Below are 24,719 nucleotides of genomic sequence, written 5' to 3' on the forward strand. Positions count from 1 at the left end.
TCCGCCCTGCCTCCCTCTTGCCCTGCCCGCCTTCCCCCGCCTCGCAAGAAGGCCTCGCCTCATTGGCTCCTCCCCTAGAAGCCGCCCGCGGATTGGGCGGCGCGGGGGTGGGAGGGAAGCCGCGGCCTGGTAGGCGGCCGGGAAGGGGACTGGGGGCCATGGCGGCGGCGGCAGGAGGAGGAGGAGGAAGAAGAGGAGAAGACGAAGAAGAAGAAGAAAAAGGAGGCGGCCGGGAACCGAAAGGGGCAGCGGGGGGGGAGCTCCTCAACCGCTTCGTGCAGCTCCCGGGCAGGCCGCAGCCGGCGGGTGAGCGGGGGCCGGGCCCTGAGGGGGCTGAAGGAGGCCGCGCCCCTCCCCCCCCCCCCCCCGTCAGGGATCACCTCAGGGGGGTTTTGGGGTCCCCGAGGGGGTTTTGGGGTCCTGGGGGGGTTGGGGTCGAGGTTTGGGGCCGTTTGGAGCCGTCCTGGGGGGTTTTGGGGTCGTTGGGGCTGGGGGTGGCGTTAACCCGGCCTGATCCCCTTGGGGGGGTTTCTTTGCCGCCCCTTTTGCCCTCTTTTGTCCCCTTTTTCCCCCCTAATTACTCTCCCTTGTCCATTTTCCTCCCCTTTTCCTCTTCTCCTAATCCTAATCCTAATCCGGGGCAGGGGTGCCCCCATCCCACACATTTGGGATTTGAGGCACCCTGGGGTTAACCCCCAACCCCCCAGGAGTGGCGATCTTGCCCATTCTGTCCATCCTGCGATCCTAAGAGGGATTTGGGACACCCCAGGGTCATCCCCTAATCCTACAGGAGGGGTGATTGCCCCCATTTTGTCAGTCCCATGAAACTGAGAGGGATTTGGGGTTCCCTAGGGTTACCCCCCAATCCTACAGGAGGGGTGAGTGCTCCCATACTGTGAGTCTGACAGGGATTTGGGGCACCCTAGGGTCACCCCCCAGTTCCACAGGAGGGGTGAGCACCCCCATCCTGTCCATCCTGTGAGCCTGAGAGGGATTTGGGGCACCCCAGGGTCACCCCCCAATCCCACAGGAGGGGTGATCACCCCCAATTTATCAATAATGTGGTCCTGAGAGGGATTTGGGGCACCCTAAGATCACCCCCCAATCCCACAGGAGGGGTGATCACCCACATTTTATCAATCCTGCGAACCTGAGAGGGATTTGGGGTGCCCCAGGGTTACCCCCTAATCCTACAGGAGGGGCGATTGCCCCCATCCTGTCCATCCTGTGAGCCTCAGAGGGATTTGGGCACCTCAGGGTCACCCCGCAATCCCACAGGAGGGGTGATCACCCTCATTTTATCAATCCTGTGATACTGAGAGGGATTTGGGGCACCCTGGGGTCACCCCACAATCCCCCAGGAGCAGTGATCACCCCCATTTTATCAACCCTGCAATCCTAAGAAGGATTTGGGGCGCCCCGTGCTCCTGTGATGCGTCTCCCATCTGCTTTGGCGTTCCCCTCCTCGTGCCTACAGCAGCCCTCACCCCCCAGGAGCACAGATTTTGGGGTGCTGCCACAACCTGAGGGGTTCCCAGCCTTTTTTACCCCATCCACACCTCACAGATCCCTTTCATGGGGGTTTAAAGCGCCCCCAAAACAGCAGCCAGCAGCTCCTGGACCGGTGTTTGCACCCCGGTGAGTCCTCAAGAGCCCTTTAGCTCCCATTTTTTGGGTTATCTCCTCACTAAAATGGTGCAGGTTAAACACCAGAGCATCCTTTTTTATGTAGGCGCCGCTCTCCTCGCGTTCTTCCTCTCTTCTTTCTTCCCCAGCCACGAAAAATGCGCTCAAAAATACATTTTTTCCCCTTTTTTATACCCTCAAGAATTTAAATCACGCAGGGAGAGGTGAGGGGAGGGCTCGCAGCAGCCAGCTAAGAAAAAAAAAAGAAGCAATTTGCGTGTGGTTTTGCTGCCTGGAGGTATCTGGAAACCAAAAGCAGCTAAAATTGCCCCTTGGAGGTGGAAAAGGAAGGAGCTGCTCTCAGGTGGGTGTAAGTTTTAGAAAGATCCCGAGTTTCCAGCAGAGGTGGGGCGGGTTTTGGTCTCCTCGGAGGAAATCCTCCCGTCCACGCTGAAAACAGAGCTGTGGCAGCAACATTTGAGTGTTTTCCTCACGATTTTGGGGTTTCAGTGGGCAGAAACGACCCGGAGACCTGAATATCTCCCTGCCTCCAGGTTTAGGCTCTTCTCCTGAGCTAGAATTTTCCCAGCAGAGCAGTCACAATAGGGTTAGAGGGATTTTTGGGGGCAGAAAGTGTCACATTTTCTGCTACATCTTTAAAAAAAACACACCAGGAAAAAAAAAAACCCTGAGTGTCCAGTACCCGTTTGTGTCTTGGGTTGGTTTCCGAGCAGCGTGGGGGGGATACCTTCATTCCCCAGAGCTTTTCTTTATTTTCCTCTTTACAACAAGAAAAAAAAAAGGGAAGAGAGCTGCCCGAGGCACGCCCGTGATCTGTAACGTTCAATTTTACGGGGCAAAAGTTTTTTTTTCTGGTTTCTCAGCCGGCCCCGTTCCCTCCCAGGACCCGTCCTGAGCGCCGCGTGGAGGAGCTGTTCCCTTCTGCTCCCTTCCCAGCGAGCAGAGTGTTGAAAAAGTCTTCGTAAAACCTTGAGAATTGGTAAAAAAAAAAAAAAAAAAAGGGATGTTTACAGAAACATTTAACCCTTTTCTGCTGTGCTCCGGGGAGGTGGCGACCAAAAATGTGCAAAGTGAGGAAATACAGGCGGTGCCTCCTGCTTCCACGAAGCTTAGGCAAAACACCGAGGCTTAAAGGATCTCATCTGAGGAGCCAGAGGTTCCCTGAGGGTGTAAAAGCCCTGTCCAGGACCTAATTAATTTGTGTTAACGAGCTTTGTTCCAGGTGGGCTGCAGGAGGGGGAGAGAAGGCCTCGGTTCCTTGAGCTCGGGCTTCAAATCGCGCTTCGAGTCGCATCCAACGGAGAGGATTTGCAGCTGGACGTGCAGGTGGCTTCACCAGGACACACAGCAGTGAGCAGCAGCCCTCTGGCTCCAGGAGGATCCTCTCTGGGTGCTGATATTTAAGGAGAAGGGGAACTCGAGGACGTGGGGGAACACTTCTGCTCAGAGGAGAAGGTTTAGGAAGGGCGATGCTGGCACCTGGCATCCCTGGGTGCCTGCCGCAAGCTTACGGCTGCCCTGCATCAGCTCAGTAAAATGTTTCAATCGAGCTTTGTTATCAGTAAAGATCTGGGAACCCTTTTTTTCCTCATTTTCAGGGGCTCGCAGCATTTACAGAGCTTTGAGGCTGGACACATTCATTAAAAAAAAAAACACAAAGGATGTTTTCAAACGCACGTTTGCGATGTTGGAGTCGCTCCTCAAGCGCATCTGGGCTGGAAACGAAGCACAGCAGCAGCTCGTCCTTGAGATTTTGGAAACGTTGGCAACTTTTACTGGATCAGGTTCTTTTTTGGAAGTTAGGAGCCAGGCATTGCTCCTGAATCCACCTCGAATTTCACCTCCACGTGGAGGCCCTGATCGCTGAGACGGGCCGTGCTCTTTAATTCTGCTCGTCCCTGTGAGGTGCCAGATAACTGCGCGTGCTCTGCGTGTCACTGGGCGTCCGTGGTGATGAGTGAAGCCTTCAAAACGTGCCTTTAATTATTTCATTGACTGCAGATTCCGAAAGGAGCAGGCAATGCTCTGACTTCTGTCATCTTTAATCTGTGTGCTTGCCTTTTTGTGACCAGCAGTGCCTTCAGACAGCCGAAGGGAGCAGGAGGAGAAGGAGCAGGAGAAGAAGCTGCTTGAAACCAGCCGGCGCTACATAACAAACCAAATCACAAATGATTTAGGGGTGTAAGGAGCTTTCTGTGTTTCAGTGGCTCGGGATGCAGCAAGCAGCGTGTCAGAGCTTTAAGCTCACTCTCCAGCTTCAGGTGGGTCTTCAGCGATTCTTTGGGACCGACAACAGAGGCAAAACATCAAACTGGGCACCTGCAGCACAGACTCTGTCCCCCTGGCCGTGCAAAAGGATGGTTTTTGGCTCCTTAGCAAGCACCAGCACGCGGCAGAGTTTAGAAACGAGGCCTTGTGGTCGTGGGAAGGAGCCCTGGCTGCGGATTCTGGTGGCTGTGGTGGTGAAAGAGCGTGGCCTGTGCCTGTTTCCAGAGTCCTGCGTCTTAAACTCGAGGCAGGCAGGTTCACTTTGCGTGTCTTTGCCCCCAGAAAGCCCAGGAATCGTTTTTCTCCTGCAGGTCACTGAGGAAAACAGCCCAGCATCGCCTTGCTGGGAAGCAGCAGCGAGGCTTTGTGGCGATTACACAAAACTCCCTTCAAAAGTAAAAGTAAACTCCACAGAAGCCGATGGCGGAGGCAGACCTCGCTCTGCCAAGAGCTCGTTACCGCTAATTAACAGATTAATTTCTGGTTTTCTGGCAGCTTGGGCACGAGAAGGACAGGGATAGTTTCATGTAGGCTCTCAAAACAACTCCGTATTCAACTCTTTCGCTGTTTATTTATATTTCTGATAAATGAATTTGCCTAATTACACCTTTTCCCTTTTTTTTAAAAAAAATAACAGCTGGCACAGCAGCTGTTCCCCCCTCGATAAACCCAGCCGGTGAGGTGCTGCCCACCTTCCTTTTCCTGCAGCCATCAGAGAAAGGAGAATCAGGTGGAAAACTGATCGTTCCCTGCACCCTATCTCGGTGCTGCTCTTTGAAGAGCCTCTCACCTCTTGCTGCACTGACTCACCCCCTACTTCCCCGTTTAATTCTTCTCCCGTCCAACTTTGTGGAGCTGTGGAACCATGGTGGCTTGGTTCTAGGTGAGCCAACAGCTGCTGTGTAGCCTCAAGGAGTCTGATTGCTTGAAACCAAGTGTTTTTTCCAGATTTTTCATAGATTTCTGGAGCTCTCAGGCGGAATTTAATAAATTTTGAAGTTTGTCTTGGTGAGAATAGGATCAATATTCCCGTTAGGATGCAATTCAGCTTTAAAATTTGAGTGTCCTCCTCCCTGTAAGAGGGACAATTTGCCCAGGAGCCTTGTTGGATGCCATTCCGGACCCTTAAACCTTCCTCCTTTAATTCAAAGGGTTTCTTTATTCTCACTGACCCCTCTGTTCTCTTCTCCCCAGATTTGTGCTGCCTTCAGAGCTCTCTGAGAGGTAGGGAACAAATTTCTCCTGCATCAGGCTGGGCTGTGCCACGTCAGGAAGCCCGGCAGCAGGTGCTCACCCCTCCTTTTCCCTTGCTCTCCTTTTATTTTATTACTGAGAGGCGTGCAATTAGGAGGCAGCCTTAATGAAGTTCACCTGGGCCGTGCGAGCAGCTCCCTCTGAAGTCCCTTGCTGCATCCCTTGAGTGTTGACTCCAGCAGGGTGTCGGCAGGTCAGCGTGTGAGTCATTAAATTGAGCATAATTAAGTGGAAATGGATCTCCTCGCTGGAGGTCCAGGCTGTAGAAGCTCGTCTGCTGAAGAAACTCAGCTTAATTAGCTCCTAAATACACCCAACTTGGATAATTCCTTTCTTTAGAAGGCAGAAGTGGAGAAATCTTGGTTTAAAACTCTCTCCTAAAGTGGATTAAGGCCGCTGCGATTCTGGACGCAAGAGTTCAGTTGTCAAATTTAACTCAGTTTAACGTTTTACTGCTTAATTCATGGATTAATATGAGAGTGTGTCCACACAGGTGTCTTGGAAGATGTTTCTGATGATTTTTCCCCCGTTGTAGGGGCAGATTTGTGTTCCGTGGGCCTCCGGGAGCAGGAGGAACCGGCATTTTTCTCAAGGCAGGAGATGGATTTCTCTATAAATGGGGAGAGGTGAGGGCTGCCGGGCTGCGAACGCGCTTGGGGTGCTCTCACCTCGCTGTGCCAGGGACCTGCGGGCACCAAGCACCGAGCCCTTCGTGTCCAGCCTTAACTTCATGGCAAGGCCGGGTGTCTTCCCTGGTCATTGTGACAAAAATGCCTCCTTGGTTTTGTTTATTAATTAATTTATTTCAATTTGAGCCCTTTAATGTGCTCGCCTCGTCCAAAGCTCAGCCTTATGCCCCTCTTCCCTTTGGAAAATTCCCCCTGTGGGTGTTTTAACAGGAAAACAGGATCCACAGTGAAAGTAAAAGAAATTGGGTCTCCTTTTAGCTGCAGACATCCAGGATGAGAAGAATTGCCCTCTGGAAATGCTGCCTGCAGGAGGCTGGCCGATTGCCTTCCCCATAAATACCTTTATTATTCCCAGAAGAGTCCCTTTTTCTGGTAATCCCAGGTTTTAAACCACAGCTCCAGGAGGGACGGATGGTTGTTGCCCATTTATTTCACCTTTTCTCTAGGAAAGATGCTTGCTGCTTCCTTTCTTATCGCTCCGTGCGTCCAATTCACTGCTGTAAATGTAACAGGCCCTAAGAAGAAACACCATGGGTCCTAACTAGACATTTCCCTGGGTCCTGTTCCCTCTTAAAATCCCATAAAAGAGCTGTGAGAGCAGGGGGGTGCTGCAGATCGCGGGTTGCTGGCCGTGGGCATCTGCTTTTGACTTTTATTTTTATTTTTTTTGGTCTTTATTGGCAGCTAAACCGAAGTCTGTGGTGAGCAGAGTGATTGAATTTTAGGGGAACGTTACGTCTCGTCCTTCTCAAGGGGAAGCTGAGAGGTAGTCTCCCCAAAGCAGCTTTATATTGCCTAGAAAAATGCAAATTTTGGAACCTTGCTGGTCACCCGTCTCCTAACCAGCTCCTTTCCTCAGGGACCTGACCATTCTCTGTTCTTTCCTCTTTCTCCTCCGTTTTTGTGGCCTCGTGTTGCACTGGAGGAAAACCCCTGGCTCTGTGCTAGCTTCTTATGAGCACTGAATCAGAACGAGCTTGGAATTCTGGTTGCTTATCAGTGAGAAATTCAGTTGCCCAAGATGATTGCTGTTGAGTTTTCCTGGACTGACTGCCGTGTGTGTACCAGATCTTTTTGCCTCTTGTGGTTGAGGCCTGAGCTTGAGCTCCCTGTAGGCATTTCGGAGCTATTTCTGAAATAAATCGGCCACGCAGAATGCCAGAAAGGGGAATTTGTTAATAAATAATAACTAAAAATATCTCGAGGGTGGCTTTTGTGGTAGGATTTGACACCCGAAAGGCTTCTCCTGCCCTGAGCTGCGGGCCCACTGCGGACCACTGTGGTCCTGACCCTCAGCCACGAGCCTGGCCGCAGACATCCCCCTAAATTTTTTCCGCCTTCTCTTTGCTCTCCAGGTCACAGATCTCCCCCGGCAAGGAGCGGCCATCGGTGCGTGGCCGACAACGCCAACCTCTACGTGTTTGGAGGCTACAACCCTGATTACGACGAGTCTGGTGGGCCGGAGAATGAGGACTACCCGCTCTTCAGGGAGCTCTGGCGCTACAACTTTGCCACAGACACCTGGCATCAGATGGGCACGGAAGGCTACATGCCCAGGGAGCTAGCCTCCATGTCACGTACGTATGGAAATGCAGTGCCTAGGCATCGACTCCTGAAGCTGCTTTAACGGGTGGCATGCAAAACCAGGCAAAAACTGGGAGATCTGGGTCTGGTTTCCATTTTTTGTGCAAGAAGGCCATGAGTTTGGGTCCTATTTCCATCTCTTGTACATGTAAGCCACGAGTCTGGGTCCTGTTTCCATCTCTTGTACACGTAAGCCATGAGTTTGGGTCCAGTTTCTATTTCTTACACACATAAGCCATGAGTTTGGGTCCTATTTCCATCTCTTGTACACGTAAGCCACGAGTTTGGGTCCTGTTTCCATCTCTTGTCCACGCAGGCCATGAGTTTGGGTTGTTTTTTTTTTTTGTTTTTCTTCCTCTTCTCCAGGGCTGAGGCCAAGAGGAAGAAAAAAACCTCAACGGCAGGAGGGAGTCTTTGGGAATTTAGCTTAACAGCTGCGAGGCCGCTGTGTTTTCGGTGGACAGGTGCTTGATGCAGCCATCTCAGCACCCAAAATAGCTCTCTCTTTGTTCGCTGGTTGTTTTTAAAACCGAGCCCTTGGTTTCCATGGTTTTAGCTTGCGTTCTTTCTCTTTTGGAGCGTTTCAAGGCCGTGAATGTGTGGTGTGAGTTGTAGGGCAGCTGAACGGAGCCCAGTCTCGCAGCAACAAGTCTCTCTGCTCTGTCTTTCCTAGTCGTATTGCACGGCAACAACCTGCTGGTGTTCGGGGGCACCGGGATCCCTTTTGGGGAGAGCAACGGCAACGACGTCCACGTCTGCAACGTCAAATACAAGAGGTGGGCCCTGCTCAGCTGCCGAGGGAAGAAACCCAATCGAATCTACGGCCAGGTAGGAGGCACAGCACGGTGTGTGTGCGCCTGAGTACGCTACGTCGTGTCCTGCAGCAGGGGCCAGAGCTTGAAAACTTATTTTCCTTTGAAATCTCCAAGAATCTTGCAGTTTAAAAACCCCAAATTTAACTAAATACCAGACGCAGTTGAGTGAAGAGCTACATCTGACACAAGCAGTAGCTGGTGGTTTCTGGAGTTGCTCTGTAGCCTCCTCAGAGCCTTTGAAATCCCAAATATAAATGAAAACAATGCTTAGTAGGAATTATTTGCATTAAAATAGCAACTTTTCAAACTGTCCGTGGTGTCCTGAATGAGCTTGATGTCCAATACAGCTCAAAAACCTAGATCCACTCTCGTAGCAGCTCCTCTTGGCTCATCTGGCTCACTGCTCAGACATCTCCTCTGTGGCTTTTTTCCTCTCTGTTCCTTTAGTAAGCTTTTTGGCACCTTCTGCTGCTTACACAGTATTTCATTCCATTCCTTCTGCCTTTCTGGGAAGTCCAGTCCTGTATCTCCCTGCGTTCTCCATGAAGCTTTGAACACTTTCCCTTCCTTCTCCCCTTGGCTTTTAGAGCTCTCCACTCTTGCAATTACAGAGGGTTCAGAGGATTCCTTTTGCTACAGCTGCTGGATTTGTGAGCCAATCCGAATGCCAGCTCCTGATTGTGAGGATCAGGCCTGGCCTTGCAAAGGGCTCGGTGTACCAGTTGTTGTCTGTAAGGGAGCATCACCGAGGCTTCTGCTAAGAAACCTCTCTGCTGGGTTTTAGAAACTCTTTCCAGGAATGTTAGTGTTGCCATGACACTGCTCTCCCTGATGAAACTGAAGAATTTTTCTTACAGAATTCAAGCTCTTGTGCTTTCTTCCCTGCCTCGTGCCCCAGCTTTCTCCTCTCGCCTCTGCTTCCTTTTTCCCTTGGGAGTTTTTTCTTCCTGTTCCTTTTAGGTACTCATTTTGTGACCTTGCTGCTACAGAAACCCCACTAGATTTTGTGTATTTTCTTCGTTTGCCCTTCAAATACCTTCTGAAGAATTTGTGGGTAGAGCTTTGCAAGCAACGTCTCGCTTCGGGAGGATGGGAATTCTTTTCCAGACGCTGCTGCCACGTTTCCTTCCTTCCTAACTGTTTTCTCTCTGTCACCTCGCAGGCCATGGCCATCATCAACGGCTCCTTGTACGTGTTTGGTGGGACGACCGGTTACATCTACAGCACTGACCTGCACAAGCTAGACCTCAACACTAGGGAGTGGATCCAGCTGAAACCAAACAACATGTCCTGCGACATGCCAGAGGAGAGGTGAGGAGCTGTCGCTCTGGGGAGCTTTTAGGCTGGGGAATCTCCACTTTTACTGGGACTGAGAAGCTCAGAGAGCTTGGACGGGCTGCTGAGCGCTTTTAGAGCAGTGTCTGGGACTAGAAGGGGGCTTGGGGCAGCTGGTGAGTGCTGTGGAGGGGCTGAGACTCTGCCTGCGCCCTCTCCCTTGTCTTGTTCTGCAGCAAGGTGCAGAGGAAGGAGATTTGTTAGTGACCTCAGGGTGAGAAGGGAAAGGAGTACTGAGGGCTCTCGTGGTGCTCCAGAAATTGTTGTACTTCAGGTCTGAGCTGCTCTGCTCTCAGAAAACTTCTTTCCAGCTTCAGGAGTGCTGCTTGGGTTGCTCACGAAAGCTTCCACATCTGAAAACTGCCAGCCTGAGGGACTGGCACAGCATGGGCAGGCTTGGGATGCCTCCTCAAACCACTCAGATTGGGTAGTGTTTGCAGAAAGCTTTTTTCTTGCTCACTTGCACCAATTCCTCGTGCTGCTCAATGTCCGTCTGTGCGCCTGCAGGTACAGACATGAAATCGCGCATGATGGTCAACGGATTTATATCCTGGGAGGTGGAACTTCCTGGACAGCTTATTCCTTAGATAAGGTAAAATGATCAGAAACCTGCAGGGCTTGCCTCAACAGGAGACTTTCTGCAGTGAAACATAGCCAGTGCAGTCACTTCATCTCTCTGAAGAGCTGTTTTTTAAAAATTAACTGCCTTAAAGTAATTACTGGGAGCAGAACTTAAAAATTATGAATCTATGTTGCCCAATTACAACACAGATCTGCAGATTAGCTTTGTTTCTGCAGCTCTGTTAACAAAGATTCTTGTTTAAAAACTCTCAGGACTTCTCTCTAAATCCTATAGTTGTGCCAAAACAGGAAAATGCCAAAGAAATTATTTCCTTGATATTTAATTTGAATATTGATGTGGTGACTCTTTTCTTGTCTTCTCCCTTGATCCTAAGGTTTAATTTCCTCTCTTGTAGTAAACCTTTCTCCCCGTTAAAATTTGGGGAGGAAAGAGTGAATTCATCTTGGAACGGTGAGCTGATAAATGAGGAGGCTTTAAATAGCGCTCCACTTCCAAAAAAAGTTGAAACTGTAGAAGTTAACGTGACTTTTCCGCTTCATTCTCTGCATTTTTTTCTCCTTAGGTGCAGTATGAGCTAAACATTTCTAAATACCCTTGAGAACTGGAGGGCGTGGGCTTTATTGGTCCTTTTTTTTCCTAGAAGCAATATTCTTTTTGTCCAGCTTTAGACAAAATAGCAAAGTTGAGGAAGAAAGCTGGTAGGTTTTGAAGGTGATTTGATACCTGCTTAGTCACCGGCTGCATTAGCTATGTTCATTCTTACACTTGATGAACCAGGGGTGTTATTTATAGTGGCTCCCCGGGTCAGAGTCTAGTTCTGTCACCCTGCAGCTGCGTCATCGTCGTGCTGGCGGAGCCAGGAGGAACTCACGGCTTCTCTTTGTTCCTTCAGATCCACGCGTACAACCTTGAGACCAACACCTGGGAGGAAATTGCCACGAAACCTCATGAAAAAGTCGGTGAGTCTGGAAATGTCACGAGTCATCATCTTTAAGCCAGAAAGTTGCAAAAACGTGCAAAAATGCTGTTAGGTGACAGTCTGAAAGCCTTCCTTGAAGCCTTGTTGTAGTCATGACTTAAACTGGCTTCAGGACCCTGCTCCTTTATAGTTTTAGCAGTGAGAACTAACCCAGGAGAAGTTTATTTGGCTTTTCTCCCTCCCTGCCCATCTCTGCTCCCTCTGAGGGACCAGGTGCTGGCTTGGTTAGTGGTGAGAGTCTCCCTGAAAAGCCAGAGGGGAGAGCTGGAGGCTGTGGGGAGCGAAATGCTGGCACATCGTTCTTCCCTGGAGAGCAAATAGAGGCCAAACCTCCTGAAACAGCCAGTTGCTAAATTAGAGATGTTAGACCTGTGATTGCAGGGAAGCAGAAGCCCTTATCAATGAAAAAAGGGATTCTCGTCCTTGATTATATGTTGAGGTAAAACCACCACTTGTGCCAGCACTTCAAAAGCAGTTAGAGTTGATACCTTTTTCTTTTTTTTTTTCCCCTCTCAGGCTTCCCAGCAGCCCGAAGATGCCATAGCTGTGTTCAGATAAAAAATGGTAAAGCCTGCCTGCTGAAAATTGGTACATCTTGATACAGCCTAGCAGTGACAAACCACGGTCGAGGGAACTGCAGGGCACGCGTATCTTTTCTGGAAGAGGATTTCTTTCCCGTTAACTGCCTTAAACCACCTAATTGATGCTGCTCTTTGTATGAGGGAGCTTGATTTTTGCAGGCAAATTCACTTCTGAAATGCATGGTGCTGTCCCTGTCTGGAATTTGGCAGGATTTTGTACAACCTACGGGTTTCCTTCGGACACGTGGCTACCTTAATGTAAAATATCATGAGTTTTAGCCACGAGTGTCCATGATACTTTGCAACTTCTTGGTGCTGAGCTTACATGGGGGTTTGAAGGATGCTTCTGTTACAGGGTGGTGACTCACCTGAGGGCTTTGCAGTTTGCTGTGAAAGTCAAAGTGGGGCCAAGACCTGGGAGCTGAGGCTCAGCAGAGCCTTTTGCTCCTCATTTCAATCCTCCAGATGTTCCCGCTGTACAGAACTTGCACAGTGCTCCTGGAAGCACAGCTTAAAGAGGGCCGTGCACGTGCAGTCTGCTTCAGTTGTCCCGTTTGGAGCTCTAAAGCAGGGTTTGAACGTCCTCCATAGCCTCATTGTCCCAAAAAATGCATTTTCCCAACATCGATAAATAATATATAGCTCATAATAGATTGAAGAAGTAGTTAGAGAGTTGATCCTTCTTTTTAAAACCATTTTCTACTACTGAATGTTGGATGTTTAAACGTTCTGAACCACGCAGAAGAGCATTGTAGCAGATTACAATTCTTAGGAGTGCTAAACATGGCAAAAAAAGTAAGGCAGGAGCTGGGGAATGCTTCCAGCCACCTTCAGCAGCATCGTGCAGGTCTCGGAGTTGAGAACTTGTGCAAAAAGCCAGGAGCTGAGGACCTGGCCCTGGTGCACAGCAGCCTGGGGCCAGGGCTATGATTGATCCGTAGGGGTTTACAAACACTGGAATCAGCTTGAAGCTCTGAATTGAGGCAGGTTAGGGCTTGCTGCAGCTCCTTAAAGCAGAAATCATCCCAAATTCCTGGAATCATCCCGAATTCCTGCTTCTCAGAGGCACTCATCCCTTCATCTGCCGCAGTGGGGCTGGGTTCACAGGCTGGGAAGTGGCCTCAGTGGGGTGGGACTGACCTGGGAGGCATTGAGAGCTTGTGCTGAGACAACCAAAGTGGTGATCCTAAAACTGTTTAGCAAGGTGCCTCAGCTGCAGCACGTTTTGTGATTCCCGAGGGATGTAAGCACTGCGGGTTTCCTCTCTCCTGCAGATGTGTTCGTTTGCGGGGGCTATAACGGAGAAGTGATTCTGGGAGACGTCTGGAAGCTGAACCTGCAGACTTTCCAGTGGGTCAAGCTGCCAGCTGCCATGCCTGAACCCGTGTATTTCCACTGTGCTGCCGTCACACCGGTAAGTGACTCACTGCTTGCCTGCGTCGCTCAAGTTCAGGGCGTTTGTCCAAGCACCCTGCTGCTTGCGTGGGCTGCAGACGGAGCTGAGCAGCTGTTACCACCTGGCTGCAGCATCTTGAGGGAGGCTGAGAGCTGCTCTGAGGTTACTCCACCGACTACTTCTGTTTGAAGAGCTGTAGCACGGAGTTTCTGAAAGCGGCGATGTGGGATTTTAGCTTTTAAACTGCGTTAGCTCTAGCTCCAGGAAGTAATTCGGTGTGTGAGCATCAATTCCTGTTTGCAAAAGGAAAAAAAAAAAAACACCAAAACACACAAAAAAAACCACCAAAATACACAAATACTCCCCCGAGTAAATGTTCTTGCCCTGAATTTGGCCTCCAGAGCACAGCTAGGGTTGGAAGATGAGCAGCCTTCTGTGGAAAAGAGAGGAAAGTGCTTTTTGCAGTAACTTGAAGCAGAATGAGGTGTGACTGACAGGCAGCATGAAGTGCATTTACCTGTGACTCCAGCCTCCTGTACCTAATCATCACCTCAGGGAAACAAGAGGACGAGATGCTCAGGCTCCTTTTGTTTTAATAGTCATCATCTTGTTTAGAGGTTGTTATAAATGCAGCTTTTTCTGGGAAATCTAGGCTGCATTAACACATTTACCAAGAAAGAGGTAGGTGATGGGAGCAGGACTGCCCTTTCTTTTTCCGTACACTGAAAAAATGCCACTGGGAGCAGGCCAGCAGCCAAGCTTTTCCTGTCTCTCTACCTTTGTGTGATTCCTGGAGCAGGCTGGTGTTGTGCTGCTGAGCCAGCAGAGGGAACAGAGCATCTCTTTGTGTTTTTTTTTGTTTTTTTTTTTTGACTTTTTAGCTAAATATATTTTCTTAAATGTAAGTATGGTTGTATAATAACTTACCATCACTTTGCCCCAGTCTTAAAATTGATTCCTTGGGGTAGAATTCACCCAACAAAACACTGAGTAAAGCCCTAAGCTGCTGGATTTGTGCTTCAGGGTGAGAGGAGCATGCCCTCAGCACTGAGATTCCTCCCCTCAGCTCTGAAAGGAGCCCAGAGAGAGTGGCTCAGGTGATGACACCTTCACTGAGGCACACAAAGGAAGTCAAATCCTGATTTTTCTGGTGGTTTCATGCTTCAGTGTGGGCCAGCACCTTCTGGTTTGCCATTTCTGCTTGTCTGTGCCCCTTCTAATTCCCTTCTCCCCTCCAGGCTGGCTGTATGTACGTTCACGGTGGGGTGGTCAACATCCACGAAAACAAACGGACTGGCTCCCTCTTCAAAATGTGGCTGGTGGTGCCCAGCCTGCTGGAACTGTCGTGGGAGAAGCTCCTCGGCTACTTCCCTCGCCTAGCAACTCTCTCCAGAGCTCAGCTCTTGCACCTTGGACTGACGCAGGGACTGGTGGAGCGACTAAAATGAGACCAGCTCGTGCTTCTGCCCCGTGGCCAAAAAAAGGCCCCTTCCCCTCCCCTATTTATGGATACTGCGGATGGTCTCACTAAAACCACGGAGAGGAAGCTGCTCAACGCCTTACTCAGCAAATACATCGATGCCTTTCTAGAAATTTTTACTTTCAGTTGTCGGAAATCCCACTTTTTAATTTATGGAGCTCCAAATCCCTGCCGTTAATCAAAAAAAATACTCTCTGGGACTAATTCATGCCATCCACCCTCATCAGCACCCGCTTGCAAATCTAACAGGGGGGTGGGCTGGGGAAGCTTCATGAATGTCAGCCCTCACGCTTCCATGGGGCACATCCACCTTAGCATTTCCACGAGCTGTACCTACCTGAGGCCACTCACTGCAGAACGACAGCTGCCCTGTTCTTTTTGCTCTGGGTGCTGCCCAGCTGAGCTCTCCCTCTATAAAAAATGAGAACTGCTGCCCTTTGAAGGCTCTGCATGTGTTTTGTGGGCACGTTCCCAGCCTCTTTGAGCTTCGGAAGGGGGCCAGAAGGTTGCACGAGGAGGCGCTGAGCGAGTCTCAGCCCGTGCAGTGGTTCTGGTGCTGTGTGTGTCGAGTCGAAGTGCCTGTGTCTGTGTTCTTGGCCTTTTCATATTGAAAGGGTTGCTTGGAAGAACGGTTAAAAGTTACCATTTACTGGACTGCTGTGTAGTTTACTCAGGGTGCTGGGGGGGAAGATTTTGCTGCAAAGAGGGTGAACAGTACAAGAAGAGGCTGGGGGGAGCCCAAGGAGAGGCTGCAAGAGCTGGGGCTCCCCTACAGCCCTCAGCCCCCAAGGAAGCTGCACAAAGCCAGGGCCACTCTGTGACACAGGTTCAGGTTCCCCCCTGAACCCCCATCTGGCTTCCAAAATCTGATTCTCCACCACTTACCTGTGAGTTTTTTTTTTTGCTTTCCTCCCTCCCACATGCTGGAGCAGTCCCTTGCTCACTTTTTGTTCTTCTGGGGGTAGGAGATGTTTGTCCTTCCAGGAAAGGCAGCATTAAAAAAAAAGAGTGAGGGAACATCTCCCATGGTGTAAACATTCATCCCTACCCCAGCAGAAGGGATGTGTCTGCTCCATTTACTGTGCCCTCCTCCTCTGAGCTCCACCTGCTGGCACCAGGTTCATACAAACTCCCTCTTTACAGATCATTTTTAGAGTGCCCCTTTTTTCTTTTTTTTTTTTTTTTTAAAAGAAAAAGAAAACCCAAACCAGCTTTTCCCAATCCCTTCCCCTTCTATCAGCTAAAACACAGATTAGGTTCTGCAGGTTTTTAACAGATTGCATTTCTGTTGAAATAAACCCTGGCCTTGACTTCACCTCATTAACCCGCCCTGCACCGCCTGCTAGATCCAACACCCATCTTTGGGTGCAGCCACTGGCAGCGTTACCTCATGCCCTGCTGTTAAACCCTTCCCGTTCTTGGCTGTAGATCTGTCCCCACGTCTTACTTGCTGTTTTTTTTTCCAGACCCAGCCCAAGAAAGGTTGGGCAGCACAACTCCAAGACGGGCATTTTGTGCTCTCTGAATGTTTTCTCAGCAGGCTGGCAAGATTTGGCCCTGCTCTCCTGCCCTGTCCTCTTCTGCAGCAAGCTTCTGGGACCCTGGTGGTCAAGGTGGTCTTCTCCCCACCTCCAGCTCCCTCTTCTGGCCTGAGCTCCGTGGCTTTCACACCCCAAAACTGGATGCCTGCACTGGATCTCTGTCCTGTAGCCTGTGGGTGAGCTGGGGAGGTTTTAATGAACCAGGCTGATGATACAGCTGCTGGTTTTCTCCCTTCCCTCCCTTAAAGGAGGCTTCCCATCATCACAGAGGATGATTCAAACCACCTCTGCTCAAGCTGACTCCTTAAAGTGACTTCAGCTCCAGCTGACTCCTCGTCCTCTGTGCTCCAGGGGTCTCTGACATGGACCTGAAAGAGGAGGAAGGGGCTCAGCTCCCCCGCTGGAACTAAGGAGAGGAGGTGAGAGCATCCCTGAGGCTACCTGGGGTGCTCTCAGAGGCTTCCCTCTGCTGCCAGCACCCAGCAGAGCAGCTCAGGGCTTTGTGGGGTCTTTGGGGCCTCCCCACAGTCACTGCTCACCCAGGGGGACATAGGAGAGACACTCAGATGAGACACAGGAGAACCTACCTGCTGCCATCAGCTTCTGCCCTCCCATCCCACTTCTTTCTGAAGTTTCCCTACTGCCCCATGCTCTTGAGTCCATCTGCTGCCACCAGCAGACTCAATACTCACACAGGAACCCTCCCAGACATCACATTAAGGACAGGATTTCCCAAACTGATGCTGTATTGGGAAAAGGAAGACCTCAAAGCAACATCTCCAGCCACAAACCAGCACACACCCCCCTTTCTGGGCAAGAGGCAGATCCCAGGCTGCTGCCGGTCCTGCTTCAAGCTGTTTCCAACCCAATTTCTCCATCTGCTGCAGGACCTTTGAGCACTGCTCCCCTCCTGCTTCTCGTGCAGGGTACCAACATCCCTGGGGAGCCACAAGGGGCTGAGAAGCACAGGAGCTGCAGTGCCTGCTTGGATGGTGTTTTTTGGGGGGTTTTCCCCCCTTCCAAGCTCTGATAATTAAACAATTTGTCCAAGTTACCCACTTTGTACCTCTCACCTCAGCTGCTGGTGTTCCCCTTCACTGGATCTGGACCCTATCACAGTGCCACCACCTCTGACCCCACACAGCGCCAAGGGGAAGCAGCTCAGAGCCTGGAGTGGCCCTGACCAATTTAAAAACCTCTGAGGAGGGACCTGGGATGGTCACACAGCCCTCAGGACGTCCTGGTGGCTCTTCACCCATCACATGGTGAAGGATCTCCCCTGCTCCTCACCGTGACAGCACCGAGCTGCCGTCACCCCAAAAGCTCCACTCACCTCCTTGGTGGGCGCAGAGGGGACCGTGAGCTCATTGAAGGACAGAGGAGCTCGTTTCTGATTCGTACAAAACTGCTTTAATGACAAAACAGCTGAAAAAGAGCCATTTGGTGTGGTTCTGGTACCATCAAGGAGCCCTGCGTGATCCCCCAGGCCATGGGGAAGCCGGGATGGCCCTGGCCCTAAGGGGGGGGAGGCTCTTCTCAGGCACCTTCTCCCAGTGCAACACATCCCGGGGAGGGGTCCATCCTCGAGACCACCCAGAAATGTCCTTCCAGACCCTCCCTGAGGACAATTCTCCTCCCAGCCACGTAGACAGGAGCCGGGAATGCTTCTGTGAAGTGTTGGGGCCTTCAGGCTCCTCGCTTCGGGAGTTTCAGCAGCGATCCCGTTGCCACCACCTTCCCCACCACTGCAGCCCACATGGGGGAGGAAAAACAGACAGCAGCAGAAGCTTTGGCTTCAAATAACACCTCCAAAATCTGATCCAAGTCCCTGAGATGCCGGAAAATGCCCTGGTGGGTGCTTGCCCAACATGGAGGCCACCAAGTCCAGGCCTCAGCAGCCGCTGGGCGACGGGGCGAAGAAGTACACGGCCAGGAGGATGAAGTAAACCATCACCAGCACCGTGCCTAGGAGACAGAGCGGGATGGGGATGGGGTCACTGCCTGCAGCAGGGAGAGAGCTCGCTTTTAAGGCCTTTTGGGGTGGTTTAAGGCCTCTTTTAAGGCTTTTTAGTGTGTGCCATAAAGGACTTGAATGGCTTTTTACAAAGTCCTGGTGAAGTCACCGCCACTCCGGGCTTGAAGCAACAAGAGGTGACCCCAAAGGTGGCTCTAGAAGCCCCCCACCCCATTGTCACAGGGAAGGTGGGCACACCAAGGCCTGCAGCAGCCTCATAAGCTGGCAGTTACCTTGGAAGTAATCACATTTGCCATCCATGAAGATGTAGTTCATCAGCACCACGCTGAACATGCTGGCGTAGACGTGGAGGTCGCTGAAGACGAGGGTGAAGTTGGTCGGCTGCGAAGCAGAGAAGATTTTTTTTTGGGGGTGTTTATTTGGGTTTATGGCCAACCAGCACAACCCCACAGCAGCTCGTGTGTCCCTTTGGGTCCCCTCCACCACAAGTCCCTAAGGCTGGGGACAACATCAGCTGAGGCTGGAGGCATCTGAACTCAAGTCCCCTTCACTGGAGGGATGGAGGGGACATTTGCCACAGGGTCCTGTGTCCCCAACGCCACCAGGAGAGGCCACCCTCGGCTACTCACGTAGAAGATGGTGAAGAGCACCAGGATGGGGATCTGGAGCATGCAGACCTGGACGGCAATGCAGTTCCCGATCTCGATGCTGGGAGGACAGAGGGGTTGAAGGGGTTGAGCACCAGGTCTCTGACAGCCCCCGGGAGCTCAGCTTTGGGGTGAGGACAAAACCACCCCAGGGAACCCACTTGTGGAGAAAAACCTGGTTCTGACCCCATTCCTTGTGGTTTTAAACCCACTTTGGAGCCCGTAATCGCAGGCAGCTGCCCTGCTGGCACCATGGAGCAGGGCAGCCCATCGCTGGCAGTGCTATGGGGCTGGGATGGGGCACGAGGGCTTTGCTGGAGGAGGACACCCCAAAATCCACGTGCTCACCTCAAGCTCAGGTTGTTCTGCAGGGCAAACTGGATGCCGTTGACAATCTCTGGCAGCTCAGGCACCATGGCCAACACCGTGACACCAATGAAGTACTGCAGGAAAAGAGGGGTCAGTGCATGGTCCGATCCCAATAATACCCAAGCCCTGGGCAACCACATCTCCCCAGCACGTGGAGCATCTCAGCGTCTTCTCCCCTAATATCATACACATTTTGGGGCTCATGGCAGGTTCCTGGGCTGGAGGAACCATCTACAATCCTCAGAGCCACCCGAACCAGGCTTGTCACCGTCCCCACACTCACCTGGGAGATGGTGGAGTTGGTGAGGATGGGGCTGATGTGCTCCGTGGCCAGGTCGGCACAGGCCGACATGCAGAGGGTGGAGAGCAGGAGGATGACCAGGGCCCGCCAGCGGGACCAGTGAACCACAGCGCTGTGGTGGTGACCAGGCACTGGGGGAAGAGAAAAAAAATGGGTTGAACACCCTGGGGAGGTTGGACAGCCATCCACGAGGCTGGGCATCGCGTGGTTTGGGGCCACTCACTGTGACAGTCGCTGATGTGGATGTCGTAGATGTGCGAGTGAGTTTTCAGGGTGAAGAAGAGGCCGATGAGGTACGCGGCAGGGAGCAGGAGGGACACGGTGTACACCAGGGGCCTGCGGGATGAGGGTGCTCAGTGCCACCGGGGTCTGGCTCCAAGACCCTGGGGCATCCCTGCACCGGCTGGGGACGTGGTGCGGGATCAAACCCCTCTGGGGTGGCACAGAGGAACCAAGAGATGCCACCCCAACGAGGAGAAACCTGTCCCTCCCCGGCCCTACTCACTGGACGTGGCTGTAGTAGAGGGTGCCGTTGTTCTCCATCTGCAGATGAAGACCATCAGTGAGGACACGGGGCTCGGGACAGCCCCGCTGCCGCCTCCTGACCCCAAATCTGGAGCCGGGTGGGCTCAGAGTGTGTCCCCCCCCCCACGTTGGTGGCCCTGCTCACCAGGTCAAAGTGACAATTGTGGCAGAGGTAGTGGCCCAGCGGGTTCTGGGTGACGTTGTGGCACTCCCCACACACCAGCTTCCCATACACCTTGGAGAAGAGCGTCGGGGCAAAGACACCTACGAGGACAGATGGACATGGGGTGGGTGCCCACACCGGTGGCACCCCACCAAGCCTGGGGACAGCCCTGTCCCCACCTCACCTCCAACGGAGAGGAAGAGCAAAGCCGAGCTGACGCCCGCCGAGCGGCTGTTGAAGCGCTGCTCCTGGTGCCGGATGCCTCCTATCACCATGCACAAACCCTGCGGGATGGAAGAAACAACCCCAAATAAAACAAATCCATCAGCACCCAGCCACCGGGAACAGCAGGAATTGGGTGCTCGGGGGGCTCACCGGGACGAAGAGGACGCAGCCCACCAGCGTCCCCGTCAGCGCCGACTTGACGATCTCGGCGTAGCAGCGGTTGCCCTCGCGCGAGCCCTTGATGAGGGCCGTGATGTAGAAGGTGAGCTCCGTGATGGAGCCGAAGGTGGCGTTGACCACCGCGCCCACCGCGAAGTTGCTCTGGGCCGAGATGCTGAAAAAGGGGGGCAGAAAACATCAGAAGGGCCATCCCCTTGTCCCCACCTCGCAGGGGATGTCCCCGTGTGTCCCCTCCTCACCTGGCGATGGCCATCCCGATGTAGTAGGAGAGTGGCATGATGGAGAGCAGCGCCAGCGTGAACTTGACGGGAGAGCTCGTCAGGAGGTTGTGGCTGTCCACGTAGCCCAGCACCAGCGTCACCAGCACCAGGGGCAGCAGGTCTGGGGGGTTGCTCGGTCAAGGACCAAGCGCCGGGGTGGGATTTGGGGTCACCCCAAGCACCCCAAGACAGGAAAGGATACTGACAGCGAAGACGTTGATGCCGTCCACGGCGTATTTGTAGTAGTAGGGGTTGACGGCGCGGTAGCAGCACAGGATCACCTCCGCGTCCAGCGGCACCTCCGTCTGCAGAGGGACAAGTCAGTGACACCGCACCAGGCCTCCCTCCCCACCCCAAAAAAATAAAAAACAGCCCTAAAGGCACCCACCATCCTCAGGCGTCGGACGTGCACCCTCTCCGGGGGCAGCAGCAGGACGCGGGCGGCCGTGCGGGCGCTCAGCTTGGCCACGGGGATGAGGAAGACGAGGAGCCAGGCGGCGACGCACACCAACCCATGGGCCAACGCCAGTATGGGGTACCCCAAACACAACCACGCCACGGTGCCGGCACGCTGCTGGGACAGGTATTTAGGGTTTGCCACCAAAAAACCCACCTCATGGCAGCGGAGGCCACCCGTGGGTGCTGTCCCTGCCAAAACGGGGACCCTCGGTGTCCCCAAACCCAGGAGGGGGGTGTTATTGGGGCCGACACGGGGCTCACCCAGTATCCTTCGTCATCCCAGCAGCGTGGGCGCCAGCGGCGGGGCATGGGGCCACCGAGCAGGGCTGAGCTCTCCCCCGTGCCGCTCGCCTCCACGGTGGCCTCGCAGGCACCCAGCGCCCGGCGAGATTTGGGAGCCTGGGGGAGATCGGGAGGGGAAGTCAAGGTCCAGTTTGGGGCACCGTGGCCACCCCAATCAGGCCCTAAAATTCGGGGCAGGTCGTTACCTCTGTTTTCTGGATCACTTTGCCAAAGGGCCAGAGGAAATACCCGGCCAGGTCCCAGCAGAGCCGCCCTGCGGGGACACAAGGGTCAGGGACACGTCCTCCCCGCAGCCACCCCATGGCACGGGACCCAGAGCTTGGGGGATTTCAGACCCCTGTGGCTCCCTAAACCCTTCCCAAGGGGGTCCCAAATTTGGGACTCACCATAGGGAGCCCCCACGACGGTGACAAACATCAGAGCGGCCACGAGGACGTAGAGCAGCGAGAGCCACCAGCCGAAGAGCAGCAGGTAGAGGACGTTCCCAAAAGTCACCGTGGACCCTACAGGAGGGGGGGGAAAAAAACGAGCTGGATGGGGGACAGTTCTCACCCACACCACCTCCTCCATCCCAAATCCGGGCCCCGAAGCCACCCACCTCCGTGGCCACGGATGACGTTGAGGTCTGAGTAGAGCTCCTTGACGATCTCCGAGCGGTCCTCCCACGGCCGCGCCGTCACGTGGCTCTTCCACTTCTTGAAGCCAAACTGCAGAAAGGGATTTTTTGGGATTAAAAAAAAAAAAAAAAAAGAAAAAACACCGTGCGGCCATACAGGGGCACCCACGGGTGCTCCTCACCCACGGGATGGGCGCCCACACCTTGTAGTTGTTGGAGAGCTTGTTGGCCTCCACCACGTTCTCGGCCGTCAGCGTGGTTTTCACCACGCAGCTCTCGCACACCTCCTCCGAGTGCTGCTGGCAGCAGGGCGGCGAGGACACGGCTGCGGGGGAAAAAGGGGGACGTTACGGGGTGCAGGGACATCCCCATAACCCTAAAAGCCAGCACGGCCCTACCTGCGTGGCCACGGGGCCGATGCTGGTGGTAGCCCAGGTCGCCCAGGTCCCCCTGAGCGTTGTTGATGGCGGCGCAGCGGTGGTCGCAGAGGGAGCCCCGGCGCAGGGCGTCCCCGTCAGGACGGGGTTCGGGGGGTTTGGGGATATCTATGGGGGGAGAAAATAGGGTCAGAGTCACACCGGGGATGTGTCCTGATGGGGTGAACCATGGGAAGGCTGGGGTGCTGGGGTGGAGGTCCCCAAGCCCCATAAAAGGGGGGAAAAGGTATTGTGGGGTGAGGATGGGACCCCAAAAGGGGGTAAGGGGGGATCCCGCAGTGGGGTGAAGACCCCACAAGGGGATAAGGGGCAATCCCAAAGTAGGGTGAAGATGGGATCCTATGGGGGCTGGTAAGGGGAGATGCTGCAGTGGGGTGGGAATGGGATCCCAATAGGGGGGGAAAGGGGGGATCCCAGAGCAGGGTGAGGACCCCGGAGGAGGAGTAAGGTGATGACAGGATCCCCACAGGGGGCAAGGACCCCACAAGAGGGTAAGGGGGGATCCCAAAGTGGGGTGAAGACCCCACAAGGGTCTAATGGGGGATCCTGCAGTGGGGAAAGGACAGGACCCCAAAGAGGGATGTAAGGGGGGATCCTGCACTGGGGTAAAGACCCCACAAGGGTGTAAGGGGAGGATCCTGCACTGGGGTGAGAATGGGACCCCCACAGGGGAGATAAGGAGGGGGGGGGGAAATCCCATAGAGGGGTTAAGATGGGACCCCCAGAGGGAGGCAAGGACCCTACAAGAGGATAAAGGGGGATCCTGCAGCGGGGCAAGGACCCCACAAGGAGGTGAGGGGGGGATCCTGCAGTAGGGTGAGGATAGGATCCTTATGGGGGGGTAAAAGAGGGTCCCAGAGTGGGGTGAAGGCCCTAAAGGGGGGGATTCTGGAATATGGGGTGAGGATGGGACACCCACAGGGAGGTAAAGGGGGATCCTGCAATGGGGTGAGGACCCCACAGGAGGAGTAAGGGGGGGGGGGGGGGGAATTACAAAGTGCAGTGAGGATGGGACCCCACAGGAGGGGATAAAGGGGGATCCCACAGTGGGACAAGGACCCCACAAGGGGCTAAGGGGAGACCCTGCAGCAGGAAGAGAACAGAACCCCAAAAGAGGAGTGAGAAAGGATCCCGGAGCAGGGCAACGACCCCACAACGGGGAAATCCCAAAGCGGGCTGAGGACGGGACCCCCACAGCGGGCAAAAAGGGGATGATGCTGGAGAGGGGGGGAGAACCCCATAAGGAGGGGGACCCTACAAGAGGGTGAAGACCCCAAAAAGGGGGGTTTAGGGGGGACCCCAACCCCGCTCACCCAGCGCATCCTGCGTGCAGCAGCGGCGGCGCCGCCCGGGTTCGCTCTCGGTGGCCATGGGGAGGGGGCGGTGGGACCCAAAGGGGGATTTGGGGGGGGTCGCAGCGGTCCTAGAGCCCCCCCGCCCGGCCCTATTTAACGGGAGGCGCCGGGCATGCGCCGGGCGCGCCCCCGGGAGCCGCCCCCGGGAGGGGCCGGGGCTGCAGCACCTGTGGTGGGGTGGGGGCGTAATGGGGAGGGGGGCGCAATGGGGAGGGGGGCGTAATGGGGAGGGCATGGGGATGGGGTGCGTGGTTTATCGGGGTGCGTGGTTTATTAGGGTGCGTGGTTTATTGGGGGTGCGCAGGGTGCTTGGGGATGGGGTGCGTGGTTTATCGGGGTGTGTGGTTTATTGGGATGCGTGGTTTATCGGGGTGCACAGGGAATGGGGGTGCGTGGGGATGGGGTGCGCGGTGGATCGGGGTGCACGGGGTGCTTGGGGATGGGGGGTGTGGTTTATTGGGGTACGCAGGGGTTGGGGGTGCGTGGGAATGGGGTGCATGGTTTATTGGGGTGCACAGGGCACCAGGGTGCATGGGAATGGGGTGCACAACTATTAGGATGCGAAGGGCACAAGGGTGTATGGGAATGAGGTGTGTGGTTTATCGGGGTGCACAGGGATTAGAGGTGCATGGGAATGGGGTTCATGATGTACTGGGGTGCACAGGGCACCAGGGTGCATGGGAATGGGGTGCACGATTATTAGGATGCACAGGGCACAAGAGTGTATGGGAATGGGGTGCGCGGTGTATTGG

General features: G+C 53.7%; 2 protein-coding genes across 2 annotated transcripts; one reads left to right on the forward strand and one right to left on the reverse strand.

Moving 5' to 3' along the window:
- Positions 1 to 203: 203 nt before the first annotated feature.
- Positions 204 to 15,265, forward strand: KLHDC10 (kelch domain containing 10; the record flags this gene model as incomplete). Its single annotated transcript, XM_032197745.1, has 9 exons — positions 204 to 306; positions 7,214 to 7,435; positions 8,116 to 8,270; positions 9,420 to 9,568; positions 10,100 to 10,184; positions 11,068 to 11,134; positions 11,671 to 11,718; positions 13,010 to 13,149; positions 14,370 to 15,265. Coding segments are annotated over 9 exons (1,179 nt in total), but the record flags the coding sequence as incomplete, so codon positions are not given.
- A 2,340-nt stretch (positions 15,266 to 17,605) lies between these two features.
- LOC116500981 (putative cation exchanger C521.04c) lies at positions 17,606 to 23,983 on the reverse strand. The gene is made up of 20 exons (XM_032206344.1): positions 23,926 to 23,983; positions 22,574 to 22,720; positions 22,379 to 22,500; positions 22,158 to 22,266; positions 21,946 to 22,062; positions 21,745 to 21,812; positions 21,518 to 21,655; positions 21,186 to 21,371; positions 21,000 to 21,102; positions 20,777 to 20,918; positions 20,508 to 20,691; positions 20,317 to 20,416; positions 20,115 to 20,233; positions 19,950 to 19,987; positions 19,668 to 19,780; positions 19,427 to 19,575; positions 19,123 to 19,217; positions 18,757 to 18,835; positions 18,400 to 18,508; positions 17,606 to 18,117 (listed from the first exon to the last, which is right to left on the reverse strand). The coding sequence occupies exons 1-20, from the start codon at positions 23,981 to 23,983 to the stop codon at positions 18,044 to 18,046; spliced, it is 2,250 nt and encodes a 749-aa protein (XP_032062235.1). The 3' UTR covers positions 17,606 to 18,043.
- Between the last annotated feature and the right edge of the window lie 736 nt (positions 23,984 to 24,719).

The sequence above is a fragment of the Aythya fuligula genome, chromosome 1 (assembly GCF_009819795.1).
Source record: "Aythya fuligula isolate bAytFul2 chromosome 1, bAytFul2.pri, whole genome shotgun sequence".
Lineage (NCBI taxonomy): Eukaryota > Metazoa > Chordata > Aves > Anseriformes > Anatidae > Aythya > Aythya fuligula.

What these genes read in the sequence shown, in the direction of transcription:
- LOC116500981 (XM_032206344.1), bottom strand. Translation starts at nt 23,983, where the DNA reads ATGGCCACCGAGAGCGAACCCGGGCGGCGCCGCCGCTGCTGCACGCAG. An exon ending in CCACATCAGCGACTGTCACA is followed by an intron (nt 19,576 to 19,667) that starts GTGAGTGGCCCC and finishes CTCTTCCCCCAG; the next exon opens with TGCCTGGTCACCACCACAGC. An exon ending in CAAATGTGATTACTTCCAAG is followed by an intron (nt 18,118 to 18,399) that starts GTAACTGCCAGC and finishes TCTGTCTCCTAG; the next exon opens with GCACGGTGCTGGTGATGGTT.